General features: G+C 42.9%; 6 protein-coding genes across 7 annotated transcripts; all 6 read right to left on the bottom strand.

Moving 5' to 3' along the window:
* Positions 1-355: 355 nt before the first annotated feature.
* Positions 356-2,611, bottom strand: LOC145701945 (nuclear protein localization protein 4 homolog). Its single transcript, XM_081779157.1, has 9 exons — positions 2,555-2,611; positions 2,114-2,469; positions 1,746-2,073; positions 1,533-1,704; positions 1,340-1,491; positions 1,113-1,295; positions 873-1,069; positions 699-828; positions 356-512 (listed from the first exon to the last, which is right to left on the bottom strand). The coding sequence occupies exons 1-7, from the start codon at positions 2,609-2,611 to the stop codon at positions 962-964; spliced, it is 1,356 nt and encodes a 451-aa protein (XP_081635283.1). The 3' UTR covers positions 356-512; positions 699-828; positions 873-961.
* LOC145704140 (DNA replication ATP-dependent helicase/nuclease DNA2-like) lies at positions 2,534-6,718 on the bottom strand. Its single transcript, XM_081781580.1, has 7 exons — positions 6,480-6,718; positions 6,301-6,405; positions 6,146-6,208; positions 6,000-6,092; positions 3,644-5,938; positions 3,090-3,569; positions 2,534-3,047 (listed from the first exon to the last, which is right to left on the bottom strand). Exons 1-7 carry the CDS (start codon positions 6,586-6,588, stop codon positions 2,710-2,712), a joined length of 3,483 nt encoding a protein of 1,160 aa, XP_081637706.1. The 5' UTR covers positions 6,589-6,718; the 3' UTR covers positions 2,534-2,709.
* Positions 6,719-6,902: 184 nt separating this feature from the next.
* Positions 6,903-8,246, bottom strand: LOC145704137 (uncharacterized). Its single transcript, XM_081781577.1, has 2 exons — positions 7,478-8,246; positions 6,903-7,240 (listed from the first exon to the last, which is right to left on the bottom strand). The coding sequence occupies exons 1-2, from the start codon at positions 7,991-7,993 to the stop codon at positions 7,118-7,120; spliced, it is 639 nt and encodes a 212-aa protein (XP_081637703.1). The 5' UTR covers positions 7,994-8,246; the 3' UTR covers positions 6,903-7,117.
* Positions 8,247-8,302: 56 nt separating this feature from the next.
* On the bottom strand, positions 8,303-9,493 carry LOC145704138 (uncharacterized). The gene is made up of 4 exons (XM_081781578.1): positions 9,146-9,493; positions 9,031-9,097; positions 8,679-8,971; positions 8,303-8,613 (listed from the first exon to the last, which is right to left on the bottom strand). The coding sequence occupies exons 1-4, from the start codon at positions 9,221-9,223 to the stop codon at positions 8,491-8,493; spliced, it is 561 nt and encodes a 186-aa protein (XP_081637704.1). The 5' UTR covers positions 9,224-9,493; the 3' UTR covers positions 8,303-8,490.
* Positions 9,494-11,712: 2,219 nt separating this feature from the next.
* LOC145704136 (uncharacterized) lies at positions 11,713-13,052 on the bottom strand. Of its 2 annotated transcripts, none has more exons than XM_081781576.1 (5): positions 12,662-13,052; positions 12,289-12,613; positions 12,153-12,241; positions 11,877-12,104; positions 11,713-11,831 (listed from the first exon to the last, which is right to left on the bottom strand). In XM_081781576.1, exons 1-5 carry the CDS (start codon positions 12,953-12,955, stop codon positions 11,769-11,771), a joined length of 999 nt encoding a protein of 332 aa, XP_081637702.1. In that variant the 5' UTR covers positions 12,956-13,052; the 3' UTR covers positions 11,713-11,768. The 2 variants fall into 2 exon arrangements, with proteins under 2 accessions (XP_081637702.1, XP_081637701.1); XM_081781575.1 differs by having other exon boundaries at positions 11,723-11,838.
* Positions 13,053-13,065: 13 nt separating this feature from the next.
* LOC145704135 (uncharacterized) lies at positions 13,066-14,461 on the bottom strand. Its single transcript, XM_081781574.1, has 4 exons — positions 14,227-14,461; positions 13,871-14,176; positions 13,529-13,783; positions 13,066-13,481 (listed from the first exon to the last, which is right to left on the bottom strand). Exons 1-4 carry the CDS (start codon positions 14,449-14,451, stop codon positions 13,116-13,118), a joined length of 1,152 nt encoding a protein of 383 aa, XP_081637700.1. The 5' UTR covers positions 14,452-14,461; the 3' UTR covers positions 13,066-13,115.
* Between the last annotated feature and the right edge of the window lie 48 nt (positions 14,462-14,509).

Raw genomic sequence — 14,509 nt, 5'->3', positions numbered from 1 at the left:
TTATAACGTGACTCATCCGACTTCGGGGATCGAAAATTTTTGGATCTCCAAGAAGTGGAGATCGAGAGTGGTGATCGATCACCGCAATTTCGGGGTGGAGATCGCGCGGATCTCCACGCAATCGGAGATCCAAACAACCCGCGCTCCACTCATTGGTGATTCCTCTCGAGCGCCTCATTTCGGATCTCCAGCGATCACCCCCGATCCTAGACCTAGCTTCCGCGATATTTGTTTTGGCCATTCTACTTACGCAATTAATTTAATAATAATAAGACATTGCTTGTTATATTGTTTCTGTATTTTTTTCGCAACATTCGTAAAGATTCGTTTATGAAGTGATTAGCACAAAAGTAAATATCCTTGTAGAGATTTTTTTTATAAAATAAAGAACATGTAAAAGTGTTGTTTTGAAGCAAAGGCGAGGGGAATATTCTTGAACGGCTATGTTTCACGCAAGGATCGTTCGATGGCCAGCCTTGTTTCTTCGTCCAAATCCATGCCGAGGTCGTCACCTGTAAAAACACCTGTGATAAGTACTGCGATATAAATAAATGATAGGCCAGTAACCTAGATATTTGGCGCCCCTCCTCTGCTTTTAAATACAATGAGTGAAAATAAATGGTCACTTTTGATAAAAAATGTCCACATGAAGTTTGTATACCACATAAATGCCGATATTATTCGGTTTTATATTTTACCTGGCCCTGTATCCTCCGTTGAAGAAGCGAAAATCTCCGCAGCAGTGAGCCATTCAGAAGTATTCAGAAACTGGAAGAGCTTCCCATCATCCCCTTCTCGTATCGCCTCGAGAAGCATCGGCAATCTCATCTATTAAAAAATACTGGTAAATAAATCCCCTTTAAAAATTTTACCTTTAGAGGTAGAGTATCATTACAAGCAAAAGCGATGATCAAGCTAAACTCTCGAACAGCTTCGTGGACGTTTTCTTTTCCAAAATGTTTTAAATAAAGAGCAATGTCTTGTATCGTTGTCTTTTCTCCATCGAAGCGGAAGCCGCGTTTTTAGCTGTTACTCGGTAGTCCATTTTTACTGCAAAGTTGCACCCCATCTGAATACATGGTCAGAAACGGTTATCCTTCGCATGATCTTACGTCGGTCAATAAATATTCAATAGGCAGTGGTCGGCCAATTTTCGTGACATCATTTCCATACTCATCCTTTTCGCGGAATAAGATATCGGGACAGTAGAGATCGTCGGTACTTTCTCGAGTGTAACCGTATTCAGGGGCATCGATCGTTGGTACGATTGTTCCATCGACTGATAGGGACTGACCCTTGCTTGGAGGTAATTTTCTTGAAAGGGGCAACGTCAAATTACCTGATTGGAAACTTGATAGCCTCGGAAATCGATGGTTCCGTCTTCTTTTCCTGTAACAATAACTGTGACAAACTTTGAGCCATAATATCCACATGAAGCAAGTCGGCAGGGATTTGGATGCGAATCCTGAAGTCTTCCGGCGATGATGCACTCTTTGATTCAAATAAATTATCGCAAGCTTTCGCTAACTGACCTTCGGCAGTGACGTAGTGGGTATCTTTATTGCGAACATCTTTAACTTTCCCGTCCTTGTCCGGCACTAAATCAGTCACAATCCAACCAACTCGTTCGAGGCCCATTCTTTTCGCTATTTCGAGGATAGTTTTCTCGTTTTCGTCGTCGCACAGGGAAATTTCATTTTTGGCCTAAAGAAAAGAGTACGAATAAAAGTAAATAAGATGCTTACATGAGTTGTAGGAATGGGATAAATCGTAAAAACATTGCATTTGATTCCAAAAGGCACATCTTCATGGACGTCATATTTTCCAAAGAGCCATCCAGCCTGCTGCTGCCCAGTACTCCTCCAGCGCTCAAGGAATCTGTCCATCACTTCTCGATTTTGGAAGCAGACATTGTCCACGTGACGGTAAATTTGGCGGTTGAGCGTGATTGCCGTCGGCATTTCGGACAACGCACGGGTGTTTTCGCCTTCTTTGATTTCTCGAGAGGTTTTGAGTTTTTCCAAATTGACGAATTTGCCCTTGTCGATTCCCGAAGTTATTTTTCGCATATAACTACAAATGCTGTGACTAATTAATTTTAGATTTCCGTTACCTGTGAAAGGAAAGAAATTTGATTTCCTTCTCTTTCAAATAGCTTGCATCCCATGGATCTGGAATCAGTTGGTCGACTTTATTCATGCCTTTCTTCGAGCCATGATCCCACTTCTTCGTCCAAAGTACAACATCAACTGGATCCTCCGGCACATCCTTTCTAGCTGCAGTAGCATTTGCCGGTTCGGGTTTTGACTCTTGCTCTGTCACATTCAAACCAGAGTTGAAGAATAAATACACAATGTCGCCATGCTTGAGGCCGAGGCTCGTTCGGGATGTTTTCTTGATCGCAGTTTTCTTCTCCCTGTCTTTGTAGAGCGTCCATGCTCGATCTATCTTGGACACTTCGGTCGTTTTCTAAGCTCGGCTTTAAAACAATAGCTTTTTTATCAATAAATTTCTTATTTAAAAGCCATTCCTTATATAAGTCGCTTATACTAGCTGATTCGCCTAGATTAACTCGATGCATGCCTTCCGGACTCTGCACACGGATTATCATCTTTTTCAATCTTAATTCAGTCCATTGATAGAATTTCATCAAAATATTTTCATTAAATAAGGCAGTGGATAAAACTGTGAGTGAAATGGTAAAATATTCTAGTGCAGGAATTGATCTAGAGCAAGCCTCGTGATATTTTTATTCTTTTCTAGAAAACTGACGAGCTTCTTTGTGATGTCGATCTTTTCGATGGTTTTCTTGCAACCGACGAAGATCAACTTGTATTGTGCCCGAGTACAAGCGACGTTGATTCGATTTACTGACTCTAACAGCTCCGAGTTCAGCTTGTCTACGTCCATGTCAGGGATCGATCGTACGAAGGAAATGATGATTATTTTGTTTTCACGTCCTTGAAATTTGTCGACGGTGTCAATTTCAACGCCTTCTTCTGATTCGAGCTTTTCTCGAAGTAGCTCGATTTGAGCTCGGTACGGCGCTAGAAATTTTGTTCAAAAGAAAGGTGCGAAAAATGGCTCACCAATTATCCCAATGCAATCCTTCTTGATCTTCATGACATTCAATCTCTTGACCAAATATTTGACGATCTGAACCTCTGTCGGGTTCGTGTAACCTCTTCCTTCGATCTTATTTTCCAAGCCAAGCTTTTCTGAGGTATCAATAAATGTGATTGTTTTCGCCGGATCAATCGCGTCGTTGAGCCAGACTTGCGATTCAGAAGACTTCCAGCTCTGATGCACCGAGAGCAGTGTTTGGTCCTTGTTGCCCTCACCACATTCCATTTTCCCCTCGTAGGTTAGATGATTCGCTAGGGCAGTGATATCAGCATTGAATCGATACTGTGTTTGGAGCTGTCGCAAGGAGTCGGGATACGCTTTCGCTAGTCTTTCCATAAGTGAAATTTGAGCTCCATTCTGTTTAGCGCTGCGGGAATGGATAAGGGGTGGAAGCTGGCAAGGATCGCCAACGAGAATGAACTTTCGACAGTGCACAAGAGCGCCTGTACCGGGCTTCGAAATGGAAGTTACAGTTATTTCAACGTTAAAAAGGCACAACGTGACCAAATTAAGTTACTTTTTCGAGCCTTTCCTAAAACAATTGGCTCAGAAACTTGTCCAGCTTCATCTACAATCGCATAATCAACTGGCCCTCCAGTGAAGACAGCATGTCTTGAGACACCCATGCATGTTCCAGCAACCAGTCTTGCTTTTTCGTACACATTTTTGTAGTCCTCATTAGTCTTGCAATTCGCGAGCCGGGTTTGTTCTGATACATGCTGTACAGAAATCTCGATTTTCTTGTCATCACCAATTCTGATCGTCTCCTTTACTTGCTGCTTTGTCATCTTTGGTAGAACTCTAGTCAGAATATTGTCGACTGCCGAGTGAGTGTGCGATGTGATGAGTACTCGTTGCCCAAACGCCAAAAGAATCCGAATCAGTTCTACAATTACGCTTGTTTTTCCAGAACCAGGAAACCCCTGAATCAGCGAGTAGTTTTTTGCTTCAAGAGCCAACTTGATTGCTCTCTTCTGGTGGACATTCAGTCTTCCTGTCAGCGCTTTCTTCAAAGTATCTCGCGCAAACTCATAAGTCTCCGGAAAACTCTGCTTTACATTTTTTCTATAAGTAGGAGCGTTCAGGAGTAGTTTTTGTAATTGTTCGCCGTATGGAGATGCGTAAAGCATGATATTGCCAAGCCAGAGAGTTGTGTCGAAATTTCCGCCGCCAGCGCCTTTTCCGAGATTCGCCTGGTAATCCTTCTTCTGCGGAAGACACTGGTTCAAGCTCAACTCAACAATTCCCCGAGAACTCATCCCCTTGCTCGGGTTTAAACGAGTTACCCAACCACTGGCGACAGCGAGACGCTCACCGTGAGAGAAGTAGACCGACTGCCCTAGATCAAATGGCCAATTTTTGCCAAACGGAAGTCTGAAGACCGTCTTCCAGCGATTACCGGTTCTTACCGGTGGCCCGTGACTCTCCAATCCTGTCATCATTGACTTCGGATCATCTTTATTGTTCCAAATTTCCTTGCCTCGTAATTTTCTGCTGATGTTTTTCTGCTCAAGGAGACCCAACTTTGTCCATTTTATAACGTATTCTAGCAGTTCTGGGGTAACATTTTTCTGTTCTTCATCAAATACTTCCTGCGTTTTAGCGTCTTCGTGAATCAATCCTTCTGCCTTCGCCCAAAATGAACAAAGGGATCGCTTGAAACAATTTTCACAGCGCCTTCCATCAGGGATGAGTGGAGGGAGCGGTCGAATATCTTCATCTTCCTCTTTTAATGGCCGCCGCACATAACTAGCTACGACATTTCTTCGTTCCATAATCGTGTCAATTTCAATCTTTTTCACAGGAACTGAAAACACCTTTCCTGTCTTGATGTAACAAACCAGCCCGGTTGTCCTTTGAAACTTTTGCTTGCCCCGAATCGCGTGAACAGCGCCGTACAGCTGTGTCTGAATTCGATGCTCTTGAATGAGCTGATCTCCTCGACCAGACTTCAATTCAATAGGCGTCGTTAATTTTTCGCTCGATCTTTTTCCAAGATCCATCGCGCTTATCCTCGCAGTTATATCAATTTTGCCTTTGATTCCCAGTCGAGGCTCCCAAAGGTTTTCTTCGATATCTGGAACTTGTTCTATTTTGATTTTGCTGTCGACGAAATTCGTCATGTTTGGATTCGTAGAGCTAGCGAATTGAAGCTTTGTATCGAAGCCAGTCTGACAGAGGCCTTTTAGCAGCGTGGAAATCATCGCAAAGTAGCCCTCAGATTCCTTCGTCACCGCATCGATGTCGCTTCCTGCTAACATGATATCTTCGATGAAATTGGAGGCGATTTTCTTGAACTCGTTCGCGATTTTATCTACAGAAATTATTCGCCCTTTGATTGTTTCTGTTAGCAGCTCTTGGAACACTTCGTGGAGGATGGTGCCGATGAGCATTCGAACGCTGCCGCGACTTCCATACTCAGCATCTCGGAAACGATCACCGAGAACTGCTTCTCGAGGGCATTTTGCTGCGGTCGCCACATTCGTCGACGAAATCAAAGTGTCAGAATGAGCAACGACGACTGAGCCGAATTCTGGAGGGCCGTGGACGATGTCGTTCACTTGTAAATACCAATCTGGATCAACTTTCAATTTGAAAAACTCTCCCTTTGTGTTTTCAACAATCACGTAATCTTGTCCAATGCGTTCTACAACAGTCGCCCGTCCTCGAAGTTCGCCAGATTTGATTTCGCGTTGAGATTGGGTTTGAGAAGCAAGAGCTAATTCGTCAAAATCAAAGTCGTCATCATCGAAGTCGGATTCTTCCTTTTCTTCTTTCATTTCTTGCGTGTCCTGCGTCATTTTTACGTCTTTTTTTGGGTTCTTATTAGCTTCATTTCACTGGTAAATAGGTTAAGAACAGACCCATTCCTTGAGATTCCTGCGTGCTTTCTTCCGCCATGCTCTGGTCGAAGAGTCCCATGCTCGTGTCGAAATCATCTTCCTCATTTTTCACCTTCTTTGACTCTGAAAAGATGAATCACTCAAGTGCTGTAAGGGTAACCGAATGCAAATCCCACCTCTGAAAAGATCATCAGTTTGTCTTAAATTTTCTTTTTCACGCTCGTCGTTGCGCGTAATCCCTTTACTTGGTTCGCCAATCGCCCCGCAAACGCGAAGTCAGATCGTGTTCAGACGCAGAAAGAAATGAAATAAGAACTTTGACAAACCGAGCCTAGTTGGAAAATATCGCGGCTCACTTTTGGATACGGTGCCGAAGAGGATCCTGGGGAGCGGGTTCGTTTCCGGCAAGGCGTCGGCGCCAATTCGGGAATCACTTTCCAGAAATTCATAAAAATTACTATTTTTTGATCTTTCTATTCAATAAAATCCTATTTATGAACAACTTTCCTTCCATTTGAGACGTTTCTTCTTTCTCGACATTTTCCTTATTTTCGTTCTTCATAAAAAACGTAGAGATTGGTCTCTGAGACTTCTTCGAATTCAAAACTGACTTCTTCATTACTGAAAGGGTTCCATTTCTTTCTGAAGGTTCTTGCTTCTTCAGCAGAACAATTGAAGTGGCCACTTGGGTTCGAGAAAACGCGCGCTTTCCGCCAATCGCGGCGCGAGAAGATTCTATTTTCCCTATTTCCGCCAATTTTCTGGTTAACCCAGGATCACGTAATGAGAGAAAATTTCTCAAAATAAAAATTCCGAATACAAAAGTAATTTCCTCAAATTTTATAAACTTATTGCTTATTGAAACTTATTGAAATCGAATTATCTGTAGAAAACGTTAATCTACTTTCATAAGAACATCAAATGAGTTGAACTTTTAGTAGATCTGTATTTTCAGAGCATGAAGCGGCGTTACAAATTTACAAGTGTGTGTGAACAAAACGAACAGGACAAGAAAAAAAAGTTTAAAAAGGCTCGGCATGAATGGAATGAAAGCTGCCGACTTGTTGTTTCCAGCTGTAAGAAGGTATCATGGAGGGTTGGTTGGGAGGGGCATCTTCAGAGGCGCATGTTGAGAGTTTGGTTATAAATTAAACTCGGACGCAGGTCTTCTCCTTGACGTCCTTCTTCAGATGCTTCCACTTGTCCTTCGTACACTTGACTTTGTTGAAACCATCGGCGATTTTGAAACCAGGGCCGCAGTCGATTTTGCACTAAAATTGACATTCAGAATTGTCCTTGAAATCAGGGTCATTTTTAGAAAACAGTTGATGTCTGATTTTTAATCTTTATAAGGCCCCAAAGAATATTTATCAAAGCGCCAGGTTTGCTGGTGTTTTTTCTAAAATCGCTTTGAAATCTAGCCGTCTTAAATTACGCTCACTGGCGGCGCAAACAACAAATTCCTCGCGCGCTTTTATCCGAGCAAGATGGAATAAAGAGTGGCTCACCTTGAATTCGCTCTCGTCGCGCAGACTGTCTTCTCTGCTGAAACGAACGCAAAGATCGAGTTTGGGGAATCCAACATGGCATCCTTCGCATTCTAAGTTCAGCTGAAGCGCTTCTCCGTTGCATTTTGGCTGAGCAGAAGTTTCGAATTCGCGTCTTCGATTGAATCTGCCCTGGCTCTCTTCGAAATTCATGATCAAATCGAGTGTTTCCTTGTTTGGTACGTTGAAATCTTCAGGCAGGATCCGAGGAATGATTCGCGACTCCATCGGGGGAGTGTCAGTTGTTGAGGGGAAATCGGGCATTGGAGGGGGCGTGAAAATGTTGTTGGAGAATTGATTCTTCCAGATGAGACTGAAGATGATGTTCTGGACTAGGTACCCGCTGAAAAAACTAAACGGTAGATTTCGCTCATATTTTTCGCTCAAACTTTGTGAGTATACTAAATTACTACCATAGAGTTCAAGTCTGACCATAAAATTTGGAAAAAAGTTCATCTTGGGGTCATTTGAGGTCATCGAAATTCGGCGATAAGATTTTCTAGAACATTTGTACTCGGGGTACTTTCGCACACAAAAATGTCCAGACTTCAAAACTGAGTCGTCTGGTGTAAGTCTCGAGCCTAACAAATGAAATGTTCAGTAATAAATTATAAATAATTGATTATTACAGGTCCGCCTACGCAATTTTTGTCCTGAAATCACTGATTTTTGGGCAATCTTTTGGCTCTAAAAATTTTCGGCCGCTTCCGGCCGTTGAGTGCGGCACATTTTCTGAAAGCATTTTTTGAGCTCTTTCATCTCATATGTGATTCATTTTTAGGCTTGTTTAGGCTCACGAGTAACAGCCGAAATACCAAAATTTAAAACGAAAATTTTGTCACGTGAAAATTTTAAAAAAAAAAAATTTTTTTTTTTGGCTCAAAAAAATAATTCATCTACTGTATAAAACTTCAGCCCCCGAAAACTGCATGTAAAGATAGACAGAAAATGGCCACTCAGATTTCAGCGGGTACCTAGTTCTGGACTTCGTTCACGGTGTCGGAGAGATTGCTGTAGACACCTTTTGACTTTGGCGTCGTCGCTGGTCGAGAAGTCGAAGCTGCTTCTCGCTCTTGCTTTGCCTTCATTCGCTGTGCCTGAGACAATCAATAAGATACGGGTTCAATTTAAGTTATCTCATGAAAACTTCTATTCTACTTACTTTTCTCCGTTTTTTCTTTTCCGCTGCAGACAAAAACCTGATGTCTTCTGTCGTAGTTTTAACATCGTCGATTGAAGTTGTTGTCTGAACGGTCGTTGTCTCGGCTGATGTTGTTGTTTGCTCCGTTGTGGTTTGTTCCGTTGTGGTCTGATCTATCGTGGTTGTTTTTTCGCTGCTCGTAGTGGTTGTTGTTGTCGTGGTTGTTGACTTTTTAGTCGTTTTTATCCCGTAAACATATTGGAAGAAATGAGAGATCTCGCCCTTATTGTTTTTCTCGACGAGGTCATTCATATCTATGCAAAATTTAGGCTTCGAAAAGTCAAAGTTTAACTCGTGTTAGAACAGTCATTACCGTGGTATCCAAACAAATGGCTCTTCTTGTCCTGTTTCTCCTTTTTCGCTTGTCTTCTTTTAGCTCTCTTAACAATATTTTACTTTTTATTGATTTTTCATTTTCTTTATGTTACCCGTTGTTCTCTTTCTCGTCTGGTAAGACTTTCCGATAAATTTATCAGAGCAAAAAGCAAAAAGAGGCTCCACTTCATCGTGGAACTTGAGTTGATTAACGATTTTAGAAATGCAAATTATTGAGTTAGTTTTTTATTCTCCTTCTGTTTTCTGAAGAGTAGTAAATGGTGGTGGCGCACCACCACAAGCACCAGTGCGCGACTGCCATCTACGATTCTTCTGATAAAGCCTGAACCCGTGAAAGTTCAACTTCTTTGAAAGAGCATTTCAGAAGAACTCAGAAAGTTCAATGCACTGTCAATTAATTTATTCAAAAACTCTTCTCTATCATTGATGGACTATCAATATAGCAAATCTCTGTTTTGACACTTATTCATTTGTCGAATTTCGTTTGAAATTTTTAAATTATTGTTTCCGAAATTAATTTCTTATAATTTGAATCCTATAAAATTACTTGAACGTATACCTCTTTGAATATTATCTGAAAGAAAGATTCTAAGTAATTCTTTTATTAGACTATTAGATTTAAATATTTTCCTATTTTCTCAAATATTTCTTTCAATAAAACCAAGAAAGCATAGACTATATGATGATGATAGAAGATAGGTTATTGCTGCTTCAATAATTGAGATTTTCGTCAAGAGCGCGGATATAAAAATCTCACGCGTTTCTAACGAATTGCAGGATGAACGCTAGTGCCGGATAAGACTCGAAGAGGAATTATTGTATTGACCAGGATAATGATAAGCTTCTTCTCTGCGCCGATTCTAACACCTTCTATCGGAGGCCACTAGTCACGTGCTGCCAGATTTGCTGCGAGATTTGTGCTTTGTGAACAGCAAGTTCGCACCAAATTAATTGCGCTAGAATGGTTCATGAAATGAAACTCTATACACATTCTTTCAATTTTGATAATCACGAGATTCTGAAGTGTCTCAGATGATCCTGGCGCGTTCTTAGGGAACCTGTTGCTGGAAATACTTTGAGCTGACCACTTCCGTCTCCAAGCTTACATGCTCATTACGCAGGAGCTCGAATCTCCTTCAAGGTAGACTAACAACACAGACAAAAACAATCGTATTTTGTTTCTTTCTTTTTCGTTTGAGATAAATATCATTCTGATCCGTTCTTTTATGAGCCTTCAGCGTTATTTTAATTTTTACCGTTATACTATTCTTGCTGTCCTTGAATAAATAGACTCGATCCTTAAATTTAGGCTTACGGTAACCTCGGATTTACTTCCAAACGGATCAAGTTTTCCTTACATTTGACGTTAAAGGGATAAGCAAGTCTTCGATTACGGCTGTGAGATCATAATTCTGAAATGGCGTATTAATCCGACGCGTAATCGATAATGGGCGGCGTTTGAAACGACCGGTTGGTCGACAAGCACGTGAGTCCGATTCCAACTCTTTAGAATTTTACGAAACTCGATGCTTTAGAAAAGAATGTTCAAAATAGAAAAGGGAGATTTCGGTCATTTGTGGGCAATTATTCAGTTTGCCAGAGATTACTCCTTTTCTGTTCATTGATACTCATTACAGCTGCATTCAATAAGACTGAAAGCTTCTTACCGCACGAGAAGCGCGCTCAACGTTACCTAGATTGGGTAGCTCTTGTGGGAGGGGTAAGTTACCTGGCAAGGTCCGATATGCACATTGGATACCCAGGAGAGCTTAAGAGTTGAAACCGAAGTATAACTTTGAGAAGCTTGTGCCAAGCTGAGGTTTTTGAGGTGCACCTTTACTTGATCCTTTATCATTTTTAACCTTTTGATTGCAATCTTCTGACAACTTATATCTATTTTTACAGCTTTTATAAGCAGAAGATATCGAATTCGAAACTCTCCAAGAGCAGCTGATAAATCGTAAAACAACATAAATTATTTTTTTTTGTTTACAAAAAGTAAGATGGCATGACACAATGTTAGAGAGATCCATCGAAAGTCTCTCGTCATAAAAGTCAAGTCTGAGTTTACGAGCACCTGCTAGAACTATTAACGCAAGTTTCGGTGGTCTCATTAGTTATACCAATCAAAGTATTATAATCACGCATAAATAACAATGGTAATGGGAATATTCCCGAGCACGCGCAATTACAATACTGTGGTAAGAGAAGCTCCGCTGAGATTCTAAGGTTAGGACTGGGCAGTATGTAGGGCGTGTGCTCGATTTACCCTACTTGTACTGCTTATTTCAGGGATGGTGGGTGGGTGAGTCTTTTTGAATCAGGTAGGAGTCTTATTGGTAATGCTCCTGCTGAGAAAAAGTCTCTAATATAAGTTTCCCAATTTAAGGTTTTAGCCTCAAGCTATAACCTTTTGGAATGAACCTGCGTGATTTCGGGGCACCCGCTTGAATCTAGATGCTCTCGCGCGCCTGTGACACCTTCCGCCGTTTCCTGGGAGTCTCTGCTGCCGTTGACTAGGCTCCGCTGCCGCGTTCTATTTTTAGCGGCCTGCTAATCCCTTGTCCTAGATTCGTATTATAATCACGCATAAATAACAATGGTAATGGGAATATTCCCTCCCTACCATTCTTGTTATTCTCATCAATCGTAAAAATGAGTCTTTTTTTTTTATTCGAGTCTGTTTAAAAGTGGAAAAAAGGCCTCTTTTTCTTTTTATGCTTCAGCAGTGTTTTTCGGCTTCTTTGGCTTTTGACTTGCTTCTGGTCGTTCTTGACTCTAAGGCCTTTCATAATTGATTCTTGGATTTTTAAATGTTAGTACCTTTGGTTGGTCTTGGTCGCTGCTAGTGCTGTCGTTTCGTTTTCTGGCTCTAGATTTTGCCACGCTGACCGGCGCTCCTGAGTTGCTACATTCAAGCCAGCACCTTTCGTAGTAGTCTGGCATGGAGCTTCCCGGTGCCCAACGGAGTGTGTGTGCTAGAGTCTGTTGTGATAAGCCTGTTCGGCGTCCCTCGATGTAGAAACTGACTCTTCCCGTGTGCGCCGAGACCTACGACGTTTATTAATCTGAGGTTTGTTTTCTTCCTTGATTGGTTACCTTTTTTGACAGTTTTGCCTTGGCTCCGTAGCGCGCCAGGTAGTCAGATGCGATGCGAGTATGGCCTTCGAGCGTCTTGAGAACAAGGCCTAAAAAAGTTTCTTGTTGAGTCTTGAGTAATAAGTGCTATAAGTACCTGAATCTCGATCCCTGAGTTGGGCTCTAAGTTCTAGGCCGAGTGGGACTCCATGCCGCATGTCCATAGGGATGGTGAGGGTTTCCATTCGCTTGCAGAACGGATCGGTTTTGCTGCATCGAATATGGAATCGCCAAAATTCGTTTCCGTCTTCGGTAACGACTTCTCGATCTTCGACTCTGAGATTGAGCGCTTCTTTCATTCTTGCTCCCGTCGTAAAGCAGATGAAGAAAGCGATGGCCGCTTCTCTTGGCTTGGGCTTATTTGTCTTCAGGAGCTCTTCCCAGAGTCGGATTGCCTCGGGCTCGTCGACGACCTCCGCTTGCTTGGAGGGGTATTATTTTTCGGGCTGGGTCTCCCTTTTTTTCTATACCTTTGGGTATTGCAGAGTCTGGGTTGCTGACTCCCGCGCTCTGTGCTCGCACCAGGTCTTTATTTTCCGTTTTTGCTTCGGGGTGAGCGGTTTTTTGAGTCGAGAAACGATGACGTCCTGGATCGTTACGATCCCTTTCTCGTAGGCGTAGGCCTTGAGAGTCGGTCTTGTGAGGAGTCTGTCGAGGAAGTGTTGAATCACGTCGTCGATTTCGGCTTCGTCGTAACTGAACGTGGCCATTGCTTCTGCTACTTCCCAGTGTTCCAGGAGATTCTTGTAGTCGAGCCAGGTCATGGTTCTTAAGAATTGAAAATTTGAGACCTTTCCTTTGAAGATCTATCTGAGAATTTAAGCATTTGAAGCAGTTTTTTTTTTAAGAGTCCTAAAAAGCTGAGAGTCTATAGTCGGCTAGTTTGAGATTTCTGGCTTGTTGCGCTTCTTTCAGTGGCGATGTTTATTCGACTCCACCCTGATCTTGGAATTTCTTGGTGTCGCCACCAGCATTTCCTCCTCCTCGGCCTCGGCCTCTTCCGCGACCTCGGCCTCGGCCTCGGCCTCGTCCGCGGCCTCCGGAATGAGTCTCGTTGTCTCCGTCCTTGGCCTTTTGGCCGTCACCTTGGTGGTCAGTTTTTTGCTTTTTGGATTGACCGCCGTTATTGTGTCCACCTCGGCGTCCTCGACCCGGTTTCGAGTCTTTTTCCGACCGCCAGTCTTCAGAGCCGTCACAGGGGTTGCCGATCATTTTCTTGAAGACATGGTGGTTGGTGTTCATCGTGAGTGCGCGATCGAAGCTGTGTCGGACGTTCGGGCGCATGAGCGGCTGAATGCGACGCTTTAAAAGCAGGGTTGCTATTTTACGAGTCTTACCGTGAGTGAGAGCAGCGCGTCTTTTCGAGTCATATCGGGCATCCTGATCAGTTCGTCCAAGATGCTTTCGATGATTGCTCGCTCCGGGTATTCTGGGGACATGGCTCTTTTGTAGTTGCCCAGGAGTCGCATGAGCTTGTCCTTTTTGAAGGTGCGCTGGTTTTTCGCGTCTGAGACGAAAGCTCGGAATTCCTTGCCCATTTCCCGAAGAGAGTCGCCGTCGTCCTGAGGCAGGTTGCTTGTGCCTATTTGAGTCTGAAGCGTGTTTTGAGTGGAATTATATAGATTTCTGTTTATTGGTATGCGTGCATTTGTTATTTTCCTTTGAATTTCTGGACTTACCATGAAATAAGACTCTTCTCCTGTGAGCGGGTCGACTTCTTTGAAGACCGCCGAAGTTTCCGAGCCGCCTGAAGATAGTTCGGCGATTTTTGACTCTCGAGCCTTGATCTGGGCGAACATGGATCCCTTGAGGCTGTATCGCTCCATCTTGTCCGCAATCAGCCGGCGGATTTTCGACTCCAACTCCGCTGGATTCCAACGGTCGTAGAATTTGTTATCTTCTTCTGACCGTTTTTTGGCGTTTGGCTCGTTTTCCTTGATCGCAAGACTCTTGTCGCGGTTGGCCTCTAGTTCCGCGATTTCCGCCTATGAAAAAGCGGTGAGGGTTTCGAATTTTATTCTAGTCATCTACTTACGATGAGGGAGTCGGTGAACTTGTCGTGAGTCAACATGTCCTTCTTGATGTCTTCGATTTCCATGAAGAGTCTGTCCGCCTCTTCCGTTCTCGTCTTGGATTGAGCGATTTCGAAGAATTGGGCCTTTGAAATTTGGACTCTTGCCGCTCGTGTCTTCGCCTCTTGCTCTGTGAGCTTGGTGTGGTCCGCCAGCAGCTTGGAGAGAGTCTTGGTCTGATCCGACATTTTTTCCAAGGATTTCGAGTCTGAAAAAAAGGAAGGAGTTACCGCCAAGGCTTTTGTT

Source organism: Oikopleura dioica, chromosome PAR (assembly GCF_907165135.1).
Source record: "Oikopleura dioica chromosome PAR, OKI2018_I68_1.0, whole genome shotgun sequence".
In the NCBI taxonomy this organism is placed as follows: Eukaryota; Metazoa; Chordata; class Appendicularia; order Copelata; family Oikopleuridae; genus Oikopleura; species Oikopleura dioica.
The sequence above is the reverse complement of the archived record's forward strand: the minus strand, read 5'-3'. Positions and strand labels throughout refer to the sequence as shown.